The 18,841-nt window shown below is 42.1% G+C and overlaps 1 protein-coding gene across 2 annotated transcripts in view; it reads left to right on the top strand.

The window, feature by feature from the left end:
• NHLRC2 (NHL repeat containing 2) overlaps window positions 1-18,841 on the top strand; it is a 731,521-nt gene that overhangs the window by 574,575 nt on the left and 138,105 nt on the right. For both annotated transcript variants that reach the window (XM_069239322.1, XM_069239323.1), the window contains exon 9: window positions 12,081-12,290. In XM_069239322.1, the coding sequence (XP_069095423.1) occupies window positions 12,081-12,290 (210 nt within the window). The remainder of the gene's footprint in view (window positions 1-12,080; window positions 12,291-18,841) is intronic.

Below are 18,841 nucleotides of genomic sequence, written 5' to 3'. Positions count from 1 at the left end.
TAACAATTACTACCATTTGTCATCACCATGAGCTAGAGTAAAAATAAATCCAGGATTTGTAAAGCTCAGAAAATGCCCCATGAGGGTCTCAAGGCGCTGAATTGTAGGGTATGGGATATTAAGTGATTGGCCCAGAAACACAAGATGTTGAGCCGTCTCAAAGACTTGAACCTGGTTCTCCCAGCTCTGAAAGTCGGCAGCCCAAGCCGTTGTGCCACATCTTCTCTTTACCATTTTCCCATAGACATGTCTCATGGGAAGCTGGAATGTTTGTGTCAGCCTATATTCAGTTTCAGCCACTGTCTGTGGCCTGCTGTCTACTAATATGTTGTCATAGTTCAGGTGTTGTCTGTACTGTAGAATCCCCTGGTTTCTACGTCCATAACTCGATTAACAGATGAATATGTTTGGTGGGCACCTGTTGTTGAGGGCTGGTGTCAGTGATACCTTCTAACTTCTGGGTGATGTGTAACCAAGTTAGGTATTATGTGGTGTTACATCCTGTCTCATTACAATATTCCCCCCCACACATGTTTCTGCTTTTTGTTGCATTGTTGATTTCTTAGATGTGGCTGCTTGTCATTTTGCATTTAGGGTCTTATTTAGAGGCTTGCGAATGGGTGACTCAGTCACAAACATAGGATATCCTATTCCACCTTATTGTACATGCCATTGGATATAACATACTTGGCTTTTTCATCCTTGTCTTTAGTCTCAGTACGCACATTTTGGGGTAAGTCTACCCTCTGTCTCAGACATCTGATGTGCAACATTTTTCAAATGTTAATTTAGCTTGCGGCATGACCAAAACATATGCATGAAATTTCCCTCCCTTCTATCACTATGAGGTCAAGTGCTAGTTATTGGAACATTAATCTTATGCCAATATGGAGGTGTCAGGTAACACCCAGTGCGTCAATCTTTGCTTGCACCCCACCATGCCCGGGTGATATCCTTCTCCACAGATTCCCTCACTATCACCCTCCAATGGATGCCCATAATCTCTCCTATGTCTCTCTCTCACATTTATTTAATATATTTTATACCACTCCTCATACCGCTGTAGGGTGTCAGAGCACTTTACATCACAAATATCATACAGAAGCAATGAATGAATAGGTGAATCAATGTATAGGACATGTTACATAAGACAATGAGGGCCACAAGGTCAAGGAGTCACATGTCACCCATGCAGGTAGGCATTATATGTTAAGCGTGCATCATTTGAAAAAGCAAAGGGGCAGACACTAAGTTTTCAGGCAACATAGCGCAGTAACCAAAGTTGTTGTGGTGTGTTGTGTGAAAAGGAGAAAGCACCACAGCGCTATCTCTACTAAGAAATGGTGTTGTTGCTCTTTCGCTTAGCACTGACTTACCTTAGGCTGTCTTGCAACCAATGCACCTCGTACCGTAGTGAAATGGTGTGTACATGATGTCAACCATAGGTTTGTACTGCATAGGATACTGGAAGAATACCCTTCCAGTAGAAATAGCTATGCTTTGACAATGTTTAACACTTTACCACTTTGTATGTGTGCTTTGATGATAATAACTTTGTAATTTGATTGCTCACACTTATTATGGGCCTTCATAAACTCTTTAACTAGTCTTTTAGATACTTTTATTTCAACATTTTAATGGGTTGACCCATTTATAAAGGGAATGCATTTGGGAATCGCCTTATCTAGCTAATTGATGTCAGACACAAGAAAATGCAAATGTAATAACTATTCGCATTCTCTTTTTGAGAAAACAATATGTGGAGATTTGTTTTTGTGTGGAGGTTGCTACTCGAGAACTACGAAAATCCCCGTACAGGAAGCAGGTATTTGGGAGAAGTACCACTGGAAAGGGTACCACTCCCATCTCCCTAGAGCACCAGGAAGAATTGGTATGTGCCTGAATGCTGCTACTGTGCCAGTCACTCCAGTCTAATGGCTCTGGTGGCTTCCAGGATCAGTTTGCATGATGTCCATGCATGGCACACAGTTGAAGGGAAGCCCTCCGGTGGTCACCATTAAAGCACTTGACTAGTAGAACTATGCATGTAGGTATCAATAATTAAAACATCCAACTTTAATAATGTTTTGGAAAACTTTATGATTACGCCTCTTTGTTGGTTCCTAAAATAATAAATTAAACAGCTGACTGCTCTAATACAGTAATTAACATAGGAAGTATGCCTGGTGCATTACAAGGAAATTCTTTACCACAGAGCACAGAAGTGACTCAGTGGATTTGACTATAAACACAGGGAGTTCAGAGTTGATCTTTTACTGACATCTGCCAGTTAAAGCATTGTCTTTCTTACCAAATGTCCCTAGTGTTCTTAGTGCTTTCTGAAGGATTCAACAAAAGCACTTATGTCCATTAGTGTTTACAATGTGAAGGTTCGTACAAATATTTCAAAGACTTCACCATACCAATTCATTCATGGTGGTGGGCTGAGTAACGGAAAGGTAAAGTTAACTAATCGACTTTGCCTGTTAACCCTTTGCATTTTTGCCTGGTGCTAGTTTGCATTACAAATGTTATTGGAATTCCGAGTACACAAATACTTGAAAAAGGGGTACAGGAGTCGTTTCAGTTACAATGAGCAAAAGAGGTGTCTTCTAACATTTTCGTATTTGTAGCTGTCACCAGACTTGCTTTTTTGTCATGCTCTCCTTAATAGCTTTATAGGTGGTGTATTTTACCTGAATGGTGGCTTCGTCATTCTTGCAAGTATCTTTAGCTTGTGTCCTTGTATTTTTCCGGTTAGCCATCTGGTTCCTATACTTTTATTTCATAACTTCCATGGAGTGGCTAAATATCCATGGAATGAGCTTTATTCTGCCTTACTTCTAGTTAGCTTTGTGGTATCTTTTTCAGAGTGTTTCCATTAGTTGTGCAATGCTCTCTTCATGTTATTTCGTTGCATTATGATGTGTTTGTTGACGTTAAGTATGCGGATTACTATTCATATGTTCTTAGTAGTTGCGAAATGTCCTCGTGTTCCGCATGTTTCATCCTACGGACATCCTGTGGTAGCTGTTATCCCACTTATCCGTGAGAGTATTTACTTCTCTATAAGTGAAGCTTCTCTCCGATTACGTCTTTGTTTGTGTCGAGACATTACGGGAGCCCAGATCACTTCCAATCCATTCTGTCATGTTGTAATCGCCTCACCTTCGAGATGAAGGAGTCACTAATAAAGTTCACAGTGCGTCCACTGCACTTTACACACCAGCAACCCAATACTTCCTCCACACCTTGTTCTGCCAATGTCACTGAGGATCACTGCACATCTATGGGCTTTCCGCGTTGTCTTGCTCCTTTTCCAGGTCTTTGTTTTCCTTTTTCTAGATATTGTCATCGTATTGTTGTGAGATTGTTTACTGCCAAGAGTGTTTCCCGTAAATGGGGGTGAGTCTACTTAGTATGGGCATTCCGTGGCCTTCAACATTAGGTGGGGGAGGTGAGCAATTGAATGGTATTATGACACTTATATAACTTTTGCAATTCGAGGGCAATGTAATTTCCGCTCACTCCAACCCTTTCTTCGGTCACCTCAGATTATGGAAACGCTATATTTATGATGTCCATATGCAGGTCTAGAGGACTTCATAGATTTGCTCAACAAACAAGATCTGCATCTATTTCTCTCTTGAACATCAAGTAAAACCAAGTCTTCGGCAACCCTAATGTCCAGGCCTTATTTACCTGGACATTACGATTGATGCCACTACATTTACAAATACTGCACAAACTGACGAATAACAACTGTTTGCTAATCCCTTATCGATTAGCACTGCTGGGCGACGCCTTTGTGTTACACGTTATACATGCTCCGTATACATTTTGTCTGATTATCCTACAGCCCCTGTATCGAGTTGCCAAAAACTCTTTGTAGACCACATGCTGATTGATCACGGTCCTGAAAATGTACAGATTAAGCACTGCTTGTGGTTCTTTCATGAGAGAACAGAGTGGGGTTCAGGTAATTATTTTAGTTTTTCAAAGTTTAGTGAATATTGTACTAGTCTGGTTTAGTAAGCAGCCTGTTAGCAAAAATTATGTCTATTTTTTTTCTATCTAGTTGTATACCAAAGAGACTCTCACTGGGCTATCAGTCCTTGTGAAATTACCTTAAGCTTGTGGACAATGAAACATGTTGATCTTTTGTCACTATTGGTTTTAACCTGTACAGGGGATTCAACGCTTACTAAAAAAAGGTTGGCATTGTCCTATGTTTTTAACTGTTTATGTGGATGGCACTCACAAATTAACAATGGGATTCGAACTCCCTTCACTTATAGCTAAGAAATATGGTCCATCAGTGGTAGGCCAAGCCAATTATCCCCTTTGCTCTATACATTTGTGAGATTATGTCACTAATAACCAACGTGCTAACTCCTGCCTCCCAATTCCCTTGGAGTGAGCGCCAGTGATGAAAAGTCTTGATGCAGTGGCTGTCTACATCTGTTGTCTTATCTTGGCGCTCCCATAAAGTGTCTCCTCCAAACATCACAGCATGTGGACTCTGGCCCTTGTTTGACTTGTGGATTTGTTTTTGACTGTTTACATTAAAGCGTTAATGCATCAGTTTATGAGTAGACTTTGGCAACTATAAGTTTGGGCTACTGTATAAAAGGGAATTCCTTTCTTCTAGCAGTTTAGATGGCTGTGGCTTTTTGGGTCTTAGTTAGGTCTGGGTGGAAGGTGCCTTTGGCTATCATTTTTTCTTTGTTCCCGCAGTCTGTACCTGATTAATTGCAGCCCACGCTGACCCACAGCATAGGCGTTCCAGCCAGGAAAGGGGGCACCCGCAGCTGGAGTTCTGGTGATCTGAGTGGAGTGGCTCACAGACACAGGATTATAGGCAAGTTAAGAAATCCATAAACATAGTCACGCCTGATGACTGGGCCTTCGTTAGGACACCTGCTTCACCTCATTGATTCTTCAGGGCTTTGCTTGGATGCTAAAGCTATTATGCTCTGTCCTTAAACCAGCCAGTAGAAGCTCAATATCATCTCCTCTATGAAGAGCTTGCTGCTGTAGTTGTCCTTTTCATGTAGCAATATACACAAGTGGGGTAACAAGGAAACACAAGCCAAAAAAGATATAAAATTATCAAGGGGAAAAGGACGTGGCAAGAATAGGGTAAAGACTAATATAAAGGGACCAAAAAAGGAACAAAAACTGCAGATAACACAAACTGAGAAAGACGAAAGAAGGCAAAGACCAGAAAACAAATAGAGAAAATCAAGACTAATGGAACAGATAATTAAAAGAAAGCACAGAATAAAAAGAGAGACATCAGCAAAACTTGAAAAAGGGAAAGGAGCTGGAAGGAGAGACTGCAGACAGGACGGAGATAGAGCTCACATCGAGCAACATAGAAGAAAACTAAAAAGAAAACATCGTAAATAAAACTAGCAGAAACATAACCAGGCCTTGGTTCGTGATGGTTAAAAAGTGAGTGAGATGTCTCATGAAATTAATGTGTCCATTGCAGAGTTCTAAGTGTACATTCTGTGGGAGAATATCAGTACTGTAGAGATCCAACCTCAATCATAAGTTCATGGATACTTATAATTACTACAGAGATCAATGTATGTCAGACTACAGAACAATTTAGAAAGCTTAGTGGGTTAATTGATCTACTGAAGAGATATACTTCACAGGATCTTAAAGTAGTGAGATAGATCAGTGAGCCGGTTATTTGCTTATAAGATGGATTTCACCAGTTCCAGTACTAGTGCAATAGCTCCCTTTCAGTAGTGCACAGACTCTGTGAGCTCTTTGTCATTAGTCTTATAGTTAGTGTTCAAATAACTCTAAACATTTACTCCTATTATTTTCAAGTATTGCACTAAAGGTTAGCTGAAATTCCGACCGCCTTAGCATCGCCCCTTCTCCATATTCCACCCACACAGTGACCCCTCGACTACAGGTCCTTTCTTTTAAATTTGCCTCTGGACAGGATGCAACTTGGTGTGTGTATGTATACATGTGGTATTTCCATAGAGTAAATAAGGCCAAAAAGCAGTGCTGCACTGTACAATGTCATTTGTAGACCAATTAAATCATTTTGCTGCCTATGGGGCACTTGTGAGGATACATACATAGCTGAAACTGTACGTAAGACTGTACCTGCCTTTGCTGTGCAGGAGAAGCACACAGTCCAATGGAGAGTGGTAGTGCTTCAGCATGCTGACATGGATGGGGACAGTGTTTTACATAGTAGGGCATTACAGACAGTGGCTTCGTAAATTGGTGATATCCATGCTTCATATATTGTGATATTGTGGACAATAAATGCTGCATTAGGAGTAATTTAGTGGACTGGCCTGATGCATGATGCTTTACTTATTGGGTCTTTGTGGCTAGTGACCATGTTTTGTAACTTTACATGATGGGTCATTACTGGTACTCACCTGGAGGTAATGCATTGTTACTGCGGAATTGCACTTAAAAGGGCTGGTCTTGTTGTTCTGTTTTCGGGGGCTTTACACATTTTGTCTTGTGCATGTGTTTGACATAGTTGAACATTGTGGATATGGCCCAGGTGGGGGTTTGAAGGGCTTTTGTATGTCTATAATGCAATACAGGCCTGATTGCATGTAAACATGATCGCATTTAATATAAGAGAATTCATATATAGGTGTAGGACCAATGAAGGCAGACTAACTGTTCAATGGTGATGGCCTATTTTGCAGGGTCGTCACAAAACCTTTTGCCTCCTTCCTCCTATTTTTTTCTGAATTGTTTTTGTTAGTTTTAGGACTTAGGGCACTTTACCACTGCTAATCAGTGCTAAAGGGCGCATATGCTTACTGTCTAAATTGTATTGGTGATTGGTTTATCCATGATTGGCACATTTGATATACCAGTAAGTCCCTAGTAAAGTGCACCAGAGGTGTCCAGGGCCTGTAAATCAAATGTTACTAGTGGGCCTGCAGCACTGATTGGTTGTGCCACCACATGAGTAGCCCTATACACCTGTCTCAGATCTGCCTTTGCAGTGTCTGTGTGTGCAGTCTTGCACTGCCAGTTCGACTTGGCAAGTGTACCCACTTGTCAGGCCCAAACCTTCCCTTTTACTACATGTAAGTAACCCCTTAAGGTAGGGCCAAGGCAGCCCCATGGGCAGGGGCAGTGTATTTAGAAGGTAGAACATGTACTGATGTGTTTTACAGGTCCTGATACTAAATACTGCCATATTAGTTTTTCACTATTGAAAGGCCTATCTCTCCAATAGGTTATCATTCGGGTTGCCGTGAAATATCTTTTAAGTGAAGTTTCCCATTCGGAGCAGATAGCGTTGTGGAGTTTGGGGTCTCTGAACTCACAATTTAAAAATACATTTTCTGGTAAAGTTGTTTTTTAGATTGTCTGTTTGAAAATGCCACTTAGAAAGTGAGCATTGTTTTTGCTTAACCGTTCAGTGCCTATGCTTGGTTGCTGAATCCACGTCTGGGTAAGACTGACAGTTGGGCTGTTTGTGAATTCACTGTAGACAGTCACACAAAGGTGTGTCCTGCATATCCTGATGAGTCTTCCTGGGCTAGACAATTGCAGAACGCTTCAAGATCAAGAGGAACCTCTGCCAAGAAGAGCTGAAGAGCTGTGATGAGGAGTACTGCCCCTTTGCTGTGGGTGCTTTGCTGGGTTGGTCTGCAGTTGTTGCTTCTGCCTGAGAGAGGACAAAGACTGGACTTAGCTGTGTATCCTGCGTGTGAAGTTTGTCCAAGGGCTTGGACTGGACTGGCCTCCTGCTAAGAAGTCTCAGGGACATCAAAGACTTCATCTGCCAGCACCTGGGCTCTCTTGCTGAGACCCCCTGACTTGCCAAGTGGTGTGACATTCACTCCCTGGGCCCCTGGAAGGAGAAGCTGGCAGAACCTGAGTGAAGATCCACGCACCGGAGCCGAGCTGCAGAAAAATCAACACAGCACCTGCCTCATGGCTGTAAAATCGATGCAGCGCCTGCTTCGTGATTGCAAAAATCGATGCATCACCAGCTCAGCGCACCTTCACGGTTGCCGTGAAACATCCCTGGGCGTCAGAATCTTCAACATCACAGCAAGGACCCGAGGTTGCTTATACGGAAATCGACGCATCTCTTTCCTGCGAGGAAAGATTCAACGCATCACTTACCCAGCAGAGAAAGAATTGACTTACGGCCTACCTGAGAGTAAGGAATTGATGGATCACTTGCTTTTCCGATACACCCTCATCCCTGCAGCTTTATTTTTGACACATACTAGATACTTTGTGCTAAAACAACGCATCCATAGATTTTTATGGACTAAGACTCTTTTTTACTTTAAAAATTGATCTTTTTGTGTATGTTGGATTTTTGAGGATTTTGTCTAGTTTGTTTTGGATAAATGTTGGCTATTTTTCTAACTGGTGTGGAGTCCTTTTGAGGTGTTTTCACTGTGTTACTCTGTGTGGTTGTACAAATACTTTACACATTGCTTCTGAGCTAAACCTGACTGCTTGTGCTAATCTACCAAGGGGGTGAGCAGGGGATATCTGAACTGTGTATCTCCTTTACCCTGCCTAGAGGGAGGGTCCCTACTTGGACCAGGTGTAAACTGCCAACTAGAGACCCCATTTCTAACACTAATACGTTCACTCAATGCCATCCTTTAGTTTAGGAACTCAATGGTCTTCTGACACTGTTCAAATTAACAAGACAGGAAAGGAGCAGTTTAAACTTCCCTCTTGCCCACATTGTAATCACGGCAGCAGAGGAAGATGATCTTGTAAAGAACCATCTTGGAAGGAAGACGCAAAAGTATCACTAGCCTCTATGCTTCTGCAGCAGAGAATTGTTTGCACATTTTTGTAGCAAAGCAGGAGCTGAGCACAAGTGAATTGTCCTCGCTACATAAGATACCATTAGCGATAAAGGTATTTAATGTACGGGTGCAGTTGTATGGTTAAACTTATGGACTGGTTGCTAAGGGAAGATGCTGAGTGGCTAAATAACAACTGTAGACCTGATGACAGCCTAATTTATGCGAGAAAGCTAGACATGGTTTAGCATAATGAATCTTAGTGAATTAATATACCTGTTTAGGTTGAGAGGCTAAAACTATTATAGACACATTTGGTAGAGAACGGACTAACAGATTAGGGGTATGTTGTGAAATATGATTAGGGTCTTTTCAACCTTCTTCCTAATTTGTAGAGTATCTGCTGAGTTGCTTACCATAATTGTGTTCATTCTGATAAGTTTGTTATGTAGAAGAGTACTGGATAATGAATAATCGTATGAGTTTGAAATAACAATCACTGTGTGTACGTATTGATTTGGGTGCCGTAGCAGGACTTTACTTTAGCATAATTTGCCAATAAAAGATTTTTTGACATGATGTCTGACTTTCCCCCCAACACAGCATAACTCACTAGAGATAGAGTGAGAGACACCTGCCGGTTTTCAGTTTCTCCAAAAAGGGATATTTTAACTTTTGGGAGTAATGGAATCTTCCAAGTGTGACCACTAATAATATTGATGCTTTATACACTAGGGCATTAAGAATACTGGGCTAAGAATACATCTTTAGATAATGTGGCTAGAGTGGTCTAGATACAATGCTTTAATAATTGGCAACACTGGAATTGGTATTGTTCTTTACATATTTTGGGGTGTGGTGAAAACGTGTTGCTTATATACTGGACCAATACTTGCCTGGCTATGGTGCTTCACAAGCAGACGCATTTTGATATGACTATGGTGCTTTACGTTGTTTGATATTGAAATATTTCTTTAGTTCTCCATCTTTATTCTTTTCTTTTATGACCATAGTCCTTAATAGCTTGTTATTATACTTCATATTTTTCACCAGTTCATTCCAAACCTTTCATGGTAGGCCCAATTCCTCCTCCAGCTTTTCCCAGAACTTCCTTCTATGTGTTTGGCTCACTCTGCTGAGCCACATGGTACTAATTTGGTCTGATAGAAAAAAAATTCCTGAGATTTTAAAAATTCTAATCCCATCTATGGTCATTTTTTTAAATACCTGCTCACTGCATTACAACTTTCTTACGTTGTTTAGTATGTTGGAGCAACCCTTCTTTTTCACACTTTCATTAGAGAGCGTAGTCATGAACTGAAATGTTGTTGATATATTGAGCAACATGTGAAAAACTACTACAGTTTTCTAAAACGAAGAGGTCGTGCAATCTCGCTACACTCGCCACTCAGTGCACTACGAGGTTGGTATGATACATTTTCCAGGGCTGCCTTTGTTCAGTAGTCCAGTCCTGCTCACAATAAAGATAGCCTTCTCTGCATCTGCATCTAGGTGAAACCACATCAGGGTACTGTCATCAGACCATAGATGTCCTACAACTAATTGTCTTTGCTAAAGCATTCTATTCTGTGGATAGCACTCTCCTGCTCAGCTCATTGCAAGCCTTCTTTCTCCACAAGTCTCCTCTGCTCTCAGAATCGTCATGCCTGTTCCTGTCCACGTGCAAGTTAAAATGCATTTTGAGATTGCATATATGCCTCAATATCAGATAGCATACAAACTTGACATTCCCATTTTAGGTTATCGGAAGCTGCAAAGACGTAACTCCAGTCTTTCAGTGGGCACAAACTTCATGGGTACCTGCCACATGAATCCAGTTCCCACCTGTCACTGAGGATATCTATTGTCTCAATCTCAGGCCAGCTCCGAGCTAACTAGCCACTGGGGTCTCTATTCATGCGCACCTATGTCTGTTCCAGTCTGGAGGAGAGGACTCTCCGCTGCACTGATAAGCACAATCCAAATAGGCCCCGTGGCACCTGACTACCCTTTTCTGAATGTATTTACTTGGCTCTACTTCACCAGGCATCGAAATGAGGGTCTTGGCTTTTACACCTGGTTGTCTGTGATGCTGCTGCAAGAATGTTAATCTAGAGACAGACCAACCCATGCAGAAACAAAAGGAAATGAAATGTAACACTGGTCTAACATTATGTGTATCCTCTCTACTTCCTCGTGAATTGCCCATCTTTCTTGAGATGAAAAGGTCTCATGGGACATCAGGGTTTTTGAACTACATTAATGAAGGTGACGATGGATTTGAGGTGTTGTGTTTGTGAGACAACCGTGATATCATTAGGGCCTTTCTTTGGAACGTCCCCTAATGAAATCAAAAGGCTAAACAAGAGGGAGAACTAATTTAGAGTTTTTAGGAATCCTAGACCGACGCGTGCTTTCAAGCAGCAGAACTTAATGTTGTTTTGGAGTGTAACACATAAGAAAGTTTATTTCTGCAGTATCCTCTTTGTATTTCTTTTGATTCATGTGTAGTTCCTTATATTGGCTTGCAGAGTTGTTTGCTTTCAATTAACAGTACAGTAGCAATCCTATTATCTCCAGTATATATGTGGTGTACCTATGATATCTCAGTTTTAACAGTATTATGTTTTATTCACATTATTACACACCAATGAATCGGTCATTTAAAATTCCCACAAAATGCTATACGATTATAAAGATGCATATCATCTAGAATTATTCCAGACACGTACAGAGTCAGATATCTTATATTTAATTAAACAGAGACTGAACATGTGTTGGCAAGAGCACCATTGACAAGCATTCGGTTAAAAACAATAGACAAATCTGTAATACAGGAGAGATGCATTTTAATGTAGGCAAACAGTTTAACCTCACATATAGTTGGGAGGACATTGTAATGATCCAAATGCTGAATAAAGGTACTTTTGATTATAATCTGAGCCGGCTGCAGATGCGGTGACCATGCCAGTGCGAGTCATGGGATAGCCATGCATGGGAAAATAAATATATGTACATTCCTTGGAAGAAGCACCCAGTCTAATTTTAGGACTTGTAACATATACATCTCTGCTATAACAGTCAATTAGCACGTGATTAGAAATGCCTTTATGTCTTAGATCTTTGAGTTGATATAATGGTCTGATATGATGACATTTTCTTGGAATTGATGCCATGGCCTTCTAAGATTACATGTACTTTCTTTGCCCATAATGTGATCTGTACTCGAAGTTTGTTTTTTGGAGTTTGATATTTTTTTTATATTGTTTTGTTTTTGTTTGAGGAACGCAGATTAAGGTGATTGATCCCAAGACCAAGAGCTGCACTACGTTGGCAGGCACTGGTATGGCAGACAGTGTTGTTGTTGCAAGTTTTACGCAATCTACGTTTAATGAACCTGGTGGCCTGTGTATTGAAGACAATGGCCATTTGCTTTATGTGGCAGATACCAATAACCATCAGATCAAAGTGTTGGACCTGGAAACCAAAACCGTCTCTATAGTAAGTACAAACTCTGGTGCTGCTTGTTTAAGCTTAAAGCAAATTTAGCTGGAGAGATTTGCCATCATGAAAAAACATATATAATGTAGACAATTGAGAAGAGTGTAATATAGTCTTATATCATTCCATAGCAGGCTATACAGGTCATTAAAGGCCTGCTCCAGCATTAAAGGCTTGAGTCGATGGCGAGGGCCTTTAACAAGGGAGCAGGCCTTTAATGGCTGGTATAACCCAGCTACTCCTTCAACAATGGTAATAAATAGCATATTATACTCTGCTCGTCTATATGTATTGTTTATTCCATGGATTTTTTTTATAGGTGTCTTTGTTTTAACAAATGTGTTTAATCAAAACATGGCTGTGGTTGCAAATTTGTGCCACAAGATGCAATCACACTCGAGGGTACATGACTAGTAGGAGAGTTGCTTCCATGGTTTAAGTAATTCTAATGTGTAATCTCTGAGGCACTACGCAGTGCTTTTCTAATGTCAATTTCACTCTACAGAACTCTACTGTGATAATAAACTGCCTGACCTTTGCTGGGACCGCACCTTAAATTCTTAGAAATGTCACCTAAAATGTATAGCTGCTGTCGGATTGTGATAAATTTTGTTGTACCTTTGTAAACTTATCTGACGGTATTATACAGATAAGCTCTTGAACAGATTCATTTTAGATAACGGTTGTTCAGCATGCATTAAAGTCAACGTTTTGATACCTAACAAGCTAGAAGGTACTGTATGTTCTGCAACATTTGCATAGGTGGAAAGAATGTGCTGTACATCCTGTGTGGGCCGTCTCTCCATCAGTGACCAAGGCTGAGGAAATTCCTGGTGTCCCATTTCTCGTCCAAGTAGAACTATTAGTTTGAGATTTAAGTTATGAAGTGTGCATTTTAGAGCCCTGTGGCTGAGGGAAGGTAGGAGTACTTTGTGGATGAAAAAAAGATAGCTTATAATCAGTGGCAGCTGGTGACCTTTAATTGTGGCGGGCGTAATCCTTGGCTCGAATTTCGAAGAGATTTTTCTTGAAGGGTTCTCTCACACTTTTTTGTACTAAGTTTACTGTCTCACTCTGACTCACTCACTCTCACTGGGTCTCACTAATTCACGTAGTCTCACTCATTCTACTCTGGCCCCCTCTGTCTCACTCAGTCCCACTCTGTCTCACTTAGTCCCACTCATTCTCACTCATTCTAAATTAGTCTTACTGCAACTCAGTCTCACACACAGTAACACTCAGTTACACTCAGTTACACTCAGTCATTCTTCCTGACTCGCTCACATTCATTCTCACACATATTGCTTCTTACTGTCACTCATTTTCACTCACTGTGACTCATTCCTTCAGTGACTCTCTCTCACTTTAACTCACCCACATAGTCTCTCACACATATGCTCACAGTGCTGGGATTTCACCAGCTCTGAACAGCATCTCTGATGGCTGTCACAGGCACCTTCATACACTGTGTCAGCAATCAAACAATGTCACTAGCTCAGTTTGCTGCTTGACCCGAAGCAGGTCTGCAATTTATTTTTATTATTATTATTATATTATATTATTATAATCATTATTTACTATTGATACAATAAAAATGGACCACAAAACAAGGAGGATGTGAGGTAGCTGTGGAGCCCATAAAGGAGAGCGGTCACTGGTCCAGGGACACCTATCCATCAAATCAATTCATCCACTAAATAATCCACCCGTTCACTTATCCATTCTCCCTTTTCAATTATCCGTTCATCCATCTATTCAGTCTTCCATCCACCCTTACACCCATCCATCCACTTTCGTTTGATCCATCCACTTTCGTCTCATCCATCCATCGATCCATTCATGCATCCCTCCATTTACCCTTAAACTCAGCCATCCAGCCTTTCACTCACTCATCCATCTATTCATCCATTCATTCTCCCTTTCACTCATCCATCCTTTCATCCAGCCATGCATATGCCCTGCCTTTCAGTCATACATCCATTGTTTTACTCATCCATCTTTACCTACATCTTTTCACTCACCCATCCTTTCGCTCATCTATTCAGACTTTCACTCCATCCATGTAACCATTCATCACCCCCTCATCCATCTATTTACCCATCCTTTCACTCATTCTACCATGCATCCTTTCTATCATCCACAAACCCATCCATCTATCCACCCACCCACCCACCCATTCATCCACCCTCCCTTTCACTCAAAACACTCTTCCTGGCATTCACTCTTTCATTCTTACGTCCATCCTTTCATTCATCCATCCATCTACCATTTCATCCATCTATCTACACATCCCTCCTTTCACTCAATCACCCTCCCAACTTAATTATAAGCTATTGTGTGCCGAGCTGCAGACAGAAGAGGCCCATCAAGAACCTTACCCCACTGTAGCTGATAAAGGGGGGGGGGGTGACAATGCCCCTGATGCAGGCAGAAGCTTAACTGCACACTTACCTCTTAGTACACTAGTTCACTTGTTGTCTGCAGCTGGTGACTTCCCACTCTTAGGGCCTCTACAGTCGAGATAAGGAGCACTCTGTCATGCTCAGCTCCATAATATTTTTTTCAAAGTGAAACCAAATGCAGTACTACACATGTGTTTCTGCCAGGAGAGCAGTCCCCTGTTCCCCACCTGCAGCTTGCTTCTCTGTACAATCAATAAACTGTTGTCACACACACCCTCCTTGTCCTCATTGGCTGGCCCCACCCCCCAGCCATTGAAGTGAATGGAGCTTTGCTAACTCCTCCCAGGGCCACTGTTTTTGCTCCCCAAAAGCAACCTGATCAATTGCATTGTAAACCAGCCCACCACCTCTGATGATGTCACTGCTGTAGTTTATGCCTACAATTTGAGGAAACCCTCGCCTGGCTGGTACTTGCGCAGTAGAACATCTGCAGTGTTCAGTAGAGTTCACCCAGGAGATTCAGCACAATGGCCCTCATTATGAACACGGCGGGAATCGCCAGCCTGTTGAGGACCCCGCCAACCCCTAATAAACAACATTGCTCTGGGCCTGGACAGTGCCGACAGCTCCACATGGAGCCGTCGTCAATGCCGCAGTGCGGCGGGTGCAGCAGCACCCATCGCGCAAATCAATGCGCAACAGGGCTGTGCACGGGGGCCCCAGAGCACCCCTTCCACTAGCCTTTTCCTGGTGGGTGAAACCGCCAGGGAGTGGCTGGTAGAACACAGGTTCTTTATCCGGAGAGCAGCGATACTTTCAGCGCTGCCCTGTTGGATGAAGAATTCCAACATCGTCAGGCTGCCAGGCAGCGGTAGCCTAACGGTGGTGGAGGGCTGCCTGTGGCGGTCCCCACTGTGTTCATTATGTGGCGGTCTCGACCGCCAAGTTCATAATGACCCCCACTGTCTCGAGCAGTGATTTATTTTCAGCTGCTCTTTGTTTATTTCCCTGTTCTTGCCTCTCCATGACGGAGGATGGCAGGGCAACGCCCCGTTTGCCCATGAAGACCAGTCTCGCCTGCTCATAATGCATCATTTCATTGAAACTCATACAAGTTTGTTGAGCTGAGATGAAAGAGGGTGATGGGATTATCCAGCAAGACAAGAAACAATAATAATCTCAGTTTGCACAGAATCCTCCCAGAGTTTGGAAATCTGGTGATAGGGGCTCTGGAGTACCTGAGAGCTTCATCGACAAAGAGTTCCTGTGATGCCTCTGGAGTGTGTCTGGAGACCAAGAATCAAAGTGTATGTCGGTCATTCACATTTGGTGAGCGAGGAAGAATGCCATTACTGAAGCTGGTGATAATGACTAGAGCCCTGGTGTAATGGTATTTCTTTTTTTTTTTTTACATTTCCATCCATTTGACAGTCACCTAAAAGTGCAATAACCGAATGCCCAGCCCAGTGCTTTATTTTAATATAGGAAAAGTACTTGAATCTTAAAATACAATACTTTACACACAAAGCAGGCACAGTTCTTATACTGGTGCTTGGGCTACTGTGTCTTGTGTTCTCCTCCAAGTTACTCCTCTCTTGGTTGTTCCCTCTCTTTGGCATTTCTGTGTAGGTCTTCAATGGGGTAAGTGTCTTTCAGGGACCTATGAAGGCGTAGGTGCAGAATTATCTTTAGTTTCAGTTCATAGGGTTCAGCACCTTTAACAAGTCTCATGTTTTAAGTCTCCCCACAGTGTAGGCTTCACTCTGATTCTAGGGACAAAAGGGCCCTTCACCATGCGTCTTGCTTCCCTCCTGCTTCTTGGAGCAACATGTCAGCTAGAGTCTTGACCCTTGATCCATGATCTGTGGAGGAACACAGCACGATGTCCTCACAGGCTGGTGCTGACACTGGTGACCCTCTTGTGGGTCACTGGTAAGTTTGCAGTTGGCAAGCCAACATGATCTGAGGTCACAGCAGGAAGAGGACAGCCGTGCATGGGGTCATGGGTGCAGTTGCAAAGTACTCCTCAGCTGCCATTTGCTGAATGGCAGCAGCACAGTCCCCCTTTGAACAAAGATCAGGATGATGGTACACTCTGCCTTGAGCAAAAAACCATCTTGGTGGCGGCAAACTCTGCCTTGACACAAAACTTCTTGTCAGCGGGCTGTATTGCCTTGGACAGAATCTTCTTTGTGGTGGATGAGGCTTCTCACACCAATCAATCAAATCATTTGTAATGCGCACTATTCACCTGTGAGGGTCTCAAGGCACTGATGGTGGGGGGGGCTGCTACTGATCGAACAGCTATGTCTTGAGCTGTCTCCTGAAGGTAAGTAGGCCCTCTGTCTGATGTAGGTGGGTGGGAAGAGTATTCCACATCTTGGCGGCGAGGTAGGAGAACGATCTGCCGCCGCCGGTCGTTCTGTGGATGCGTGGGATGGTGGCGAGGGCAAGGTCAGCAGAGCTAAAGTGTCGGGTTGGGGTGAAGAAGGAGAGCCGTCTATTGAGGTATTCTGGTCTGGTGTTGTGTAGTGCCTTGTGAGCATGTGTGAGGAGTTGGAACGTGATTCTCTTGTTGACGGGGATCCAGTGCCGGTCTCTCAGGTGGGCTGTGATGTGACTGTGGGGGGGGCAGGATAGGCTCCAACTGGAGTACCCACAACAGAAAGTCAGAGTGGTGTGAGCTTTCTACACCTGGATCAACAGCGATGCTGATAGGGGTCTGGAAGGAGAAAAACACTAAGGGACCTGCACACCCTTAACAACATTAACTGCAAACTGACTCTTCACCCCCACCATCCACCTAATGGCAGTTCTCTGAATGATTAGGCAGCAGCTCCTCTCATTATAAGGAACTAAATGTATTTCTAGAATAACCTTGCCACCTATTTCCCCACATCAGTGTCTGGGTCTCCTTCATCTGCTTCAGGAATGTCAGCAATATAATTGTTCAGTCTGGGAAAACAACCTCACCTCAATCTTGCACAGAGAAAGAAGACAAGGGTTTAAAAAATCGAATGCACAGTCCTCCATTTCTCTGGTTCACTCATACACACACTACATGTGCCAAACAGGCCACATTTATACATAACTTACACCAGTGGTATTATCATTAGGATCTGGGTTAGTGCACAGAAGCAGAGCTTTACTAGAGTGTGCCTGTAGGCCTCCACCCCAGTGACACAGATAACATGGCCTGATCACAAAAGCTAATTCATAATAGACAGTATGAGGCAACCACTACTCTACATGCAACATCAATGACAGAGACTGTAGTCATCTGTATAAAATGAGGGTATACTTGATGCACTACTCCAGGTCACAGGACAGATCCAAGACCTTACTCATATCAAGTGACATGCTTAAGCCTTATACAAGAGTAGCGAGAGGCAGAAATTACAGTCAGCAAGCATTGGCAAAACTAATTGGTCTGTCATTTTGTATTGATGATACTTCTTTTGTTATGATTTTATGAAGCACTGCTGTGCGTTGCTTTCTGGCCCTTGTCAAAATTAAAATGAATAACATCTTTAGAAAGGAACAAAATGTTTTGTGACTCAAAAAGTACACATTGCAATAGTATTCCCTAGTCCTAAAGGGAACTACTTTTGAGTGGATGTTCTCCTTCTGAAAGAGCAGAATGCCTTCCCTCAGATTGATGTCATCCAGGGGCTAAATTGGGTTGACTTATTGCCCCCTGCTGTAGTGGATGGAAGAAAACCATGAATGATACCACACAACAATGGATGAACAGGGCTCATTGAAAACCTCAATGAGATAGTAAATTATATATTTACACACACACACACACACACATATATATATATATATATATATATATATATATATATATATATATATATATATATATATAAATATATATATATATATTTTTTTTTTCACTGAAAAAAACAAAAGTTAATGTCATGAGTGATGTAATCTATGGGGTAATTAGCAGTGCATGGCGAGGTCACAAGTTATAGTTGCTTGAAATAATTAGAACTATAACTGGTTAATTAATGCGTTTTTTAGATTTTAAAACGCAATGTTGATACTGAGCATTTCACTTAACTATAACATTACTTAAACCTTTGATTTTTTTCAGTAAATATCTACGGCAGCCAATCCACATGGAGGTAGCCAACCCCA

The sequence above is a fragment of the Pleurodeles waltl genome, chromosome 6 (assembly GCF_031143425.1).
Source record: "Pleurodeles waltl isolate 20211129_DDA chromosome 6, aPleWal1.hap1.20221129, whole genome shotgun sequence".
Taxonomy (NCBI): Eukaryota; Metazoa; Chordata; class Amphibia; order Caudata; family Salamandridae; genus Pleurodeles; species Pleurodeles waltl.
Note: the sequence above shows the minus strand (reverse complement) of the source record. Positions and strands in the feature narration are given on the sequence as shown.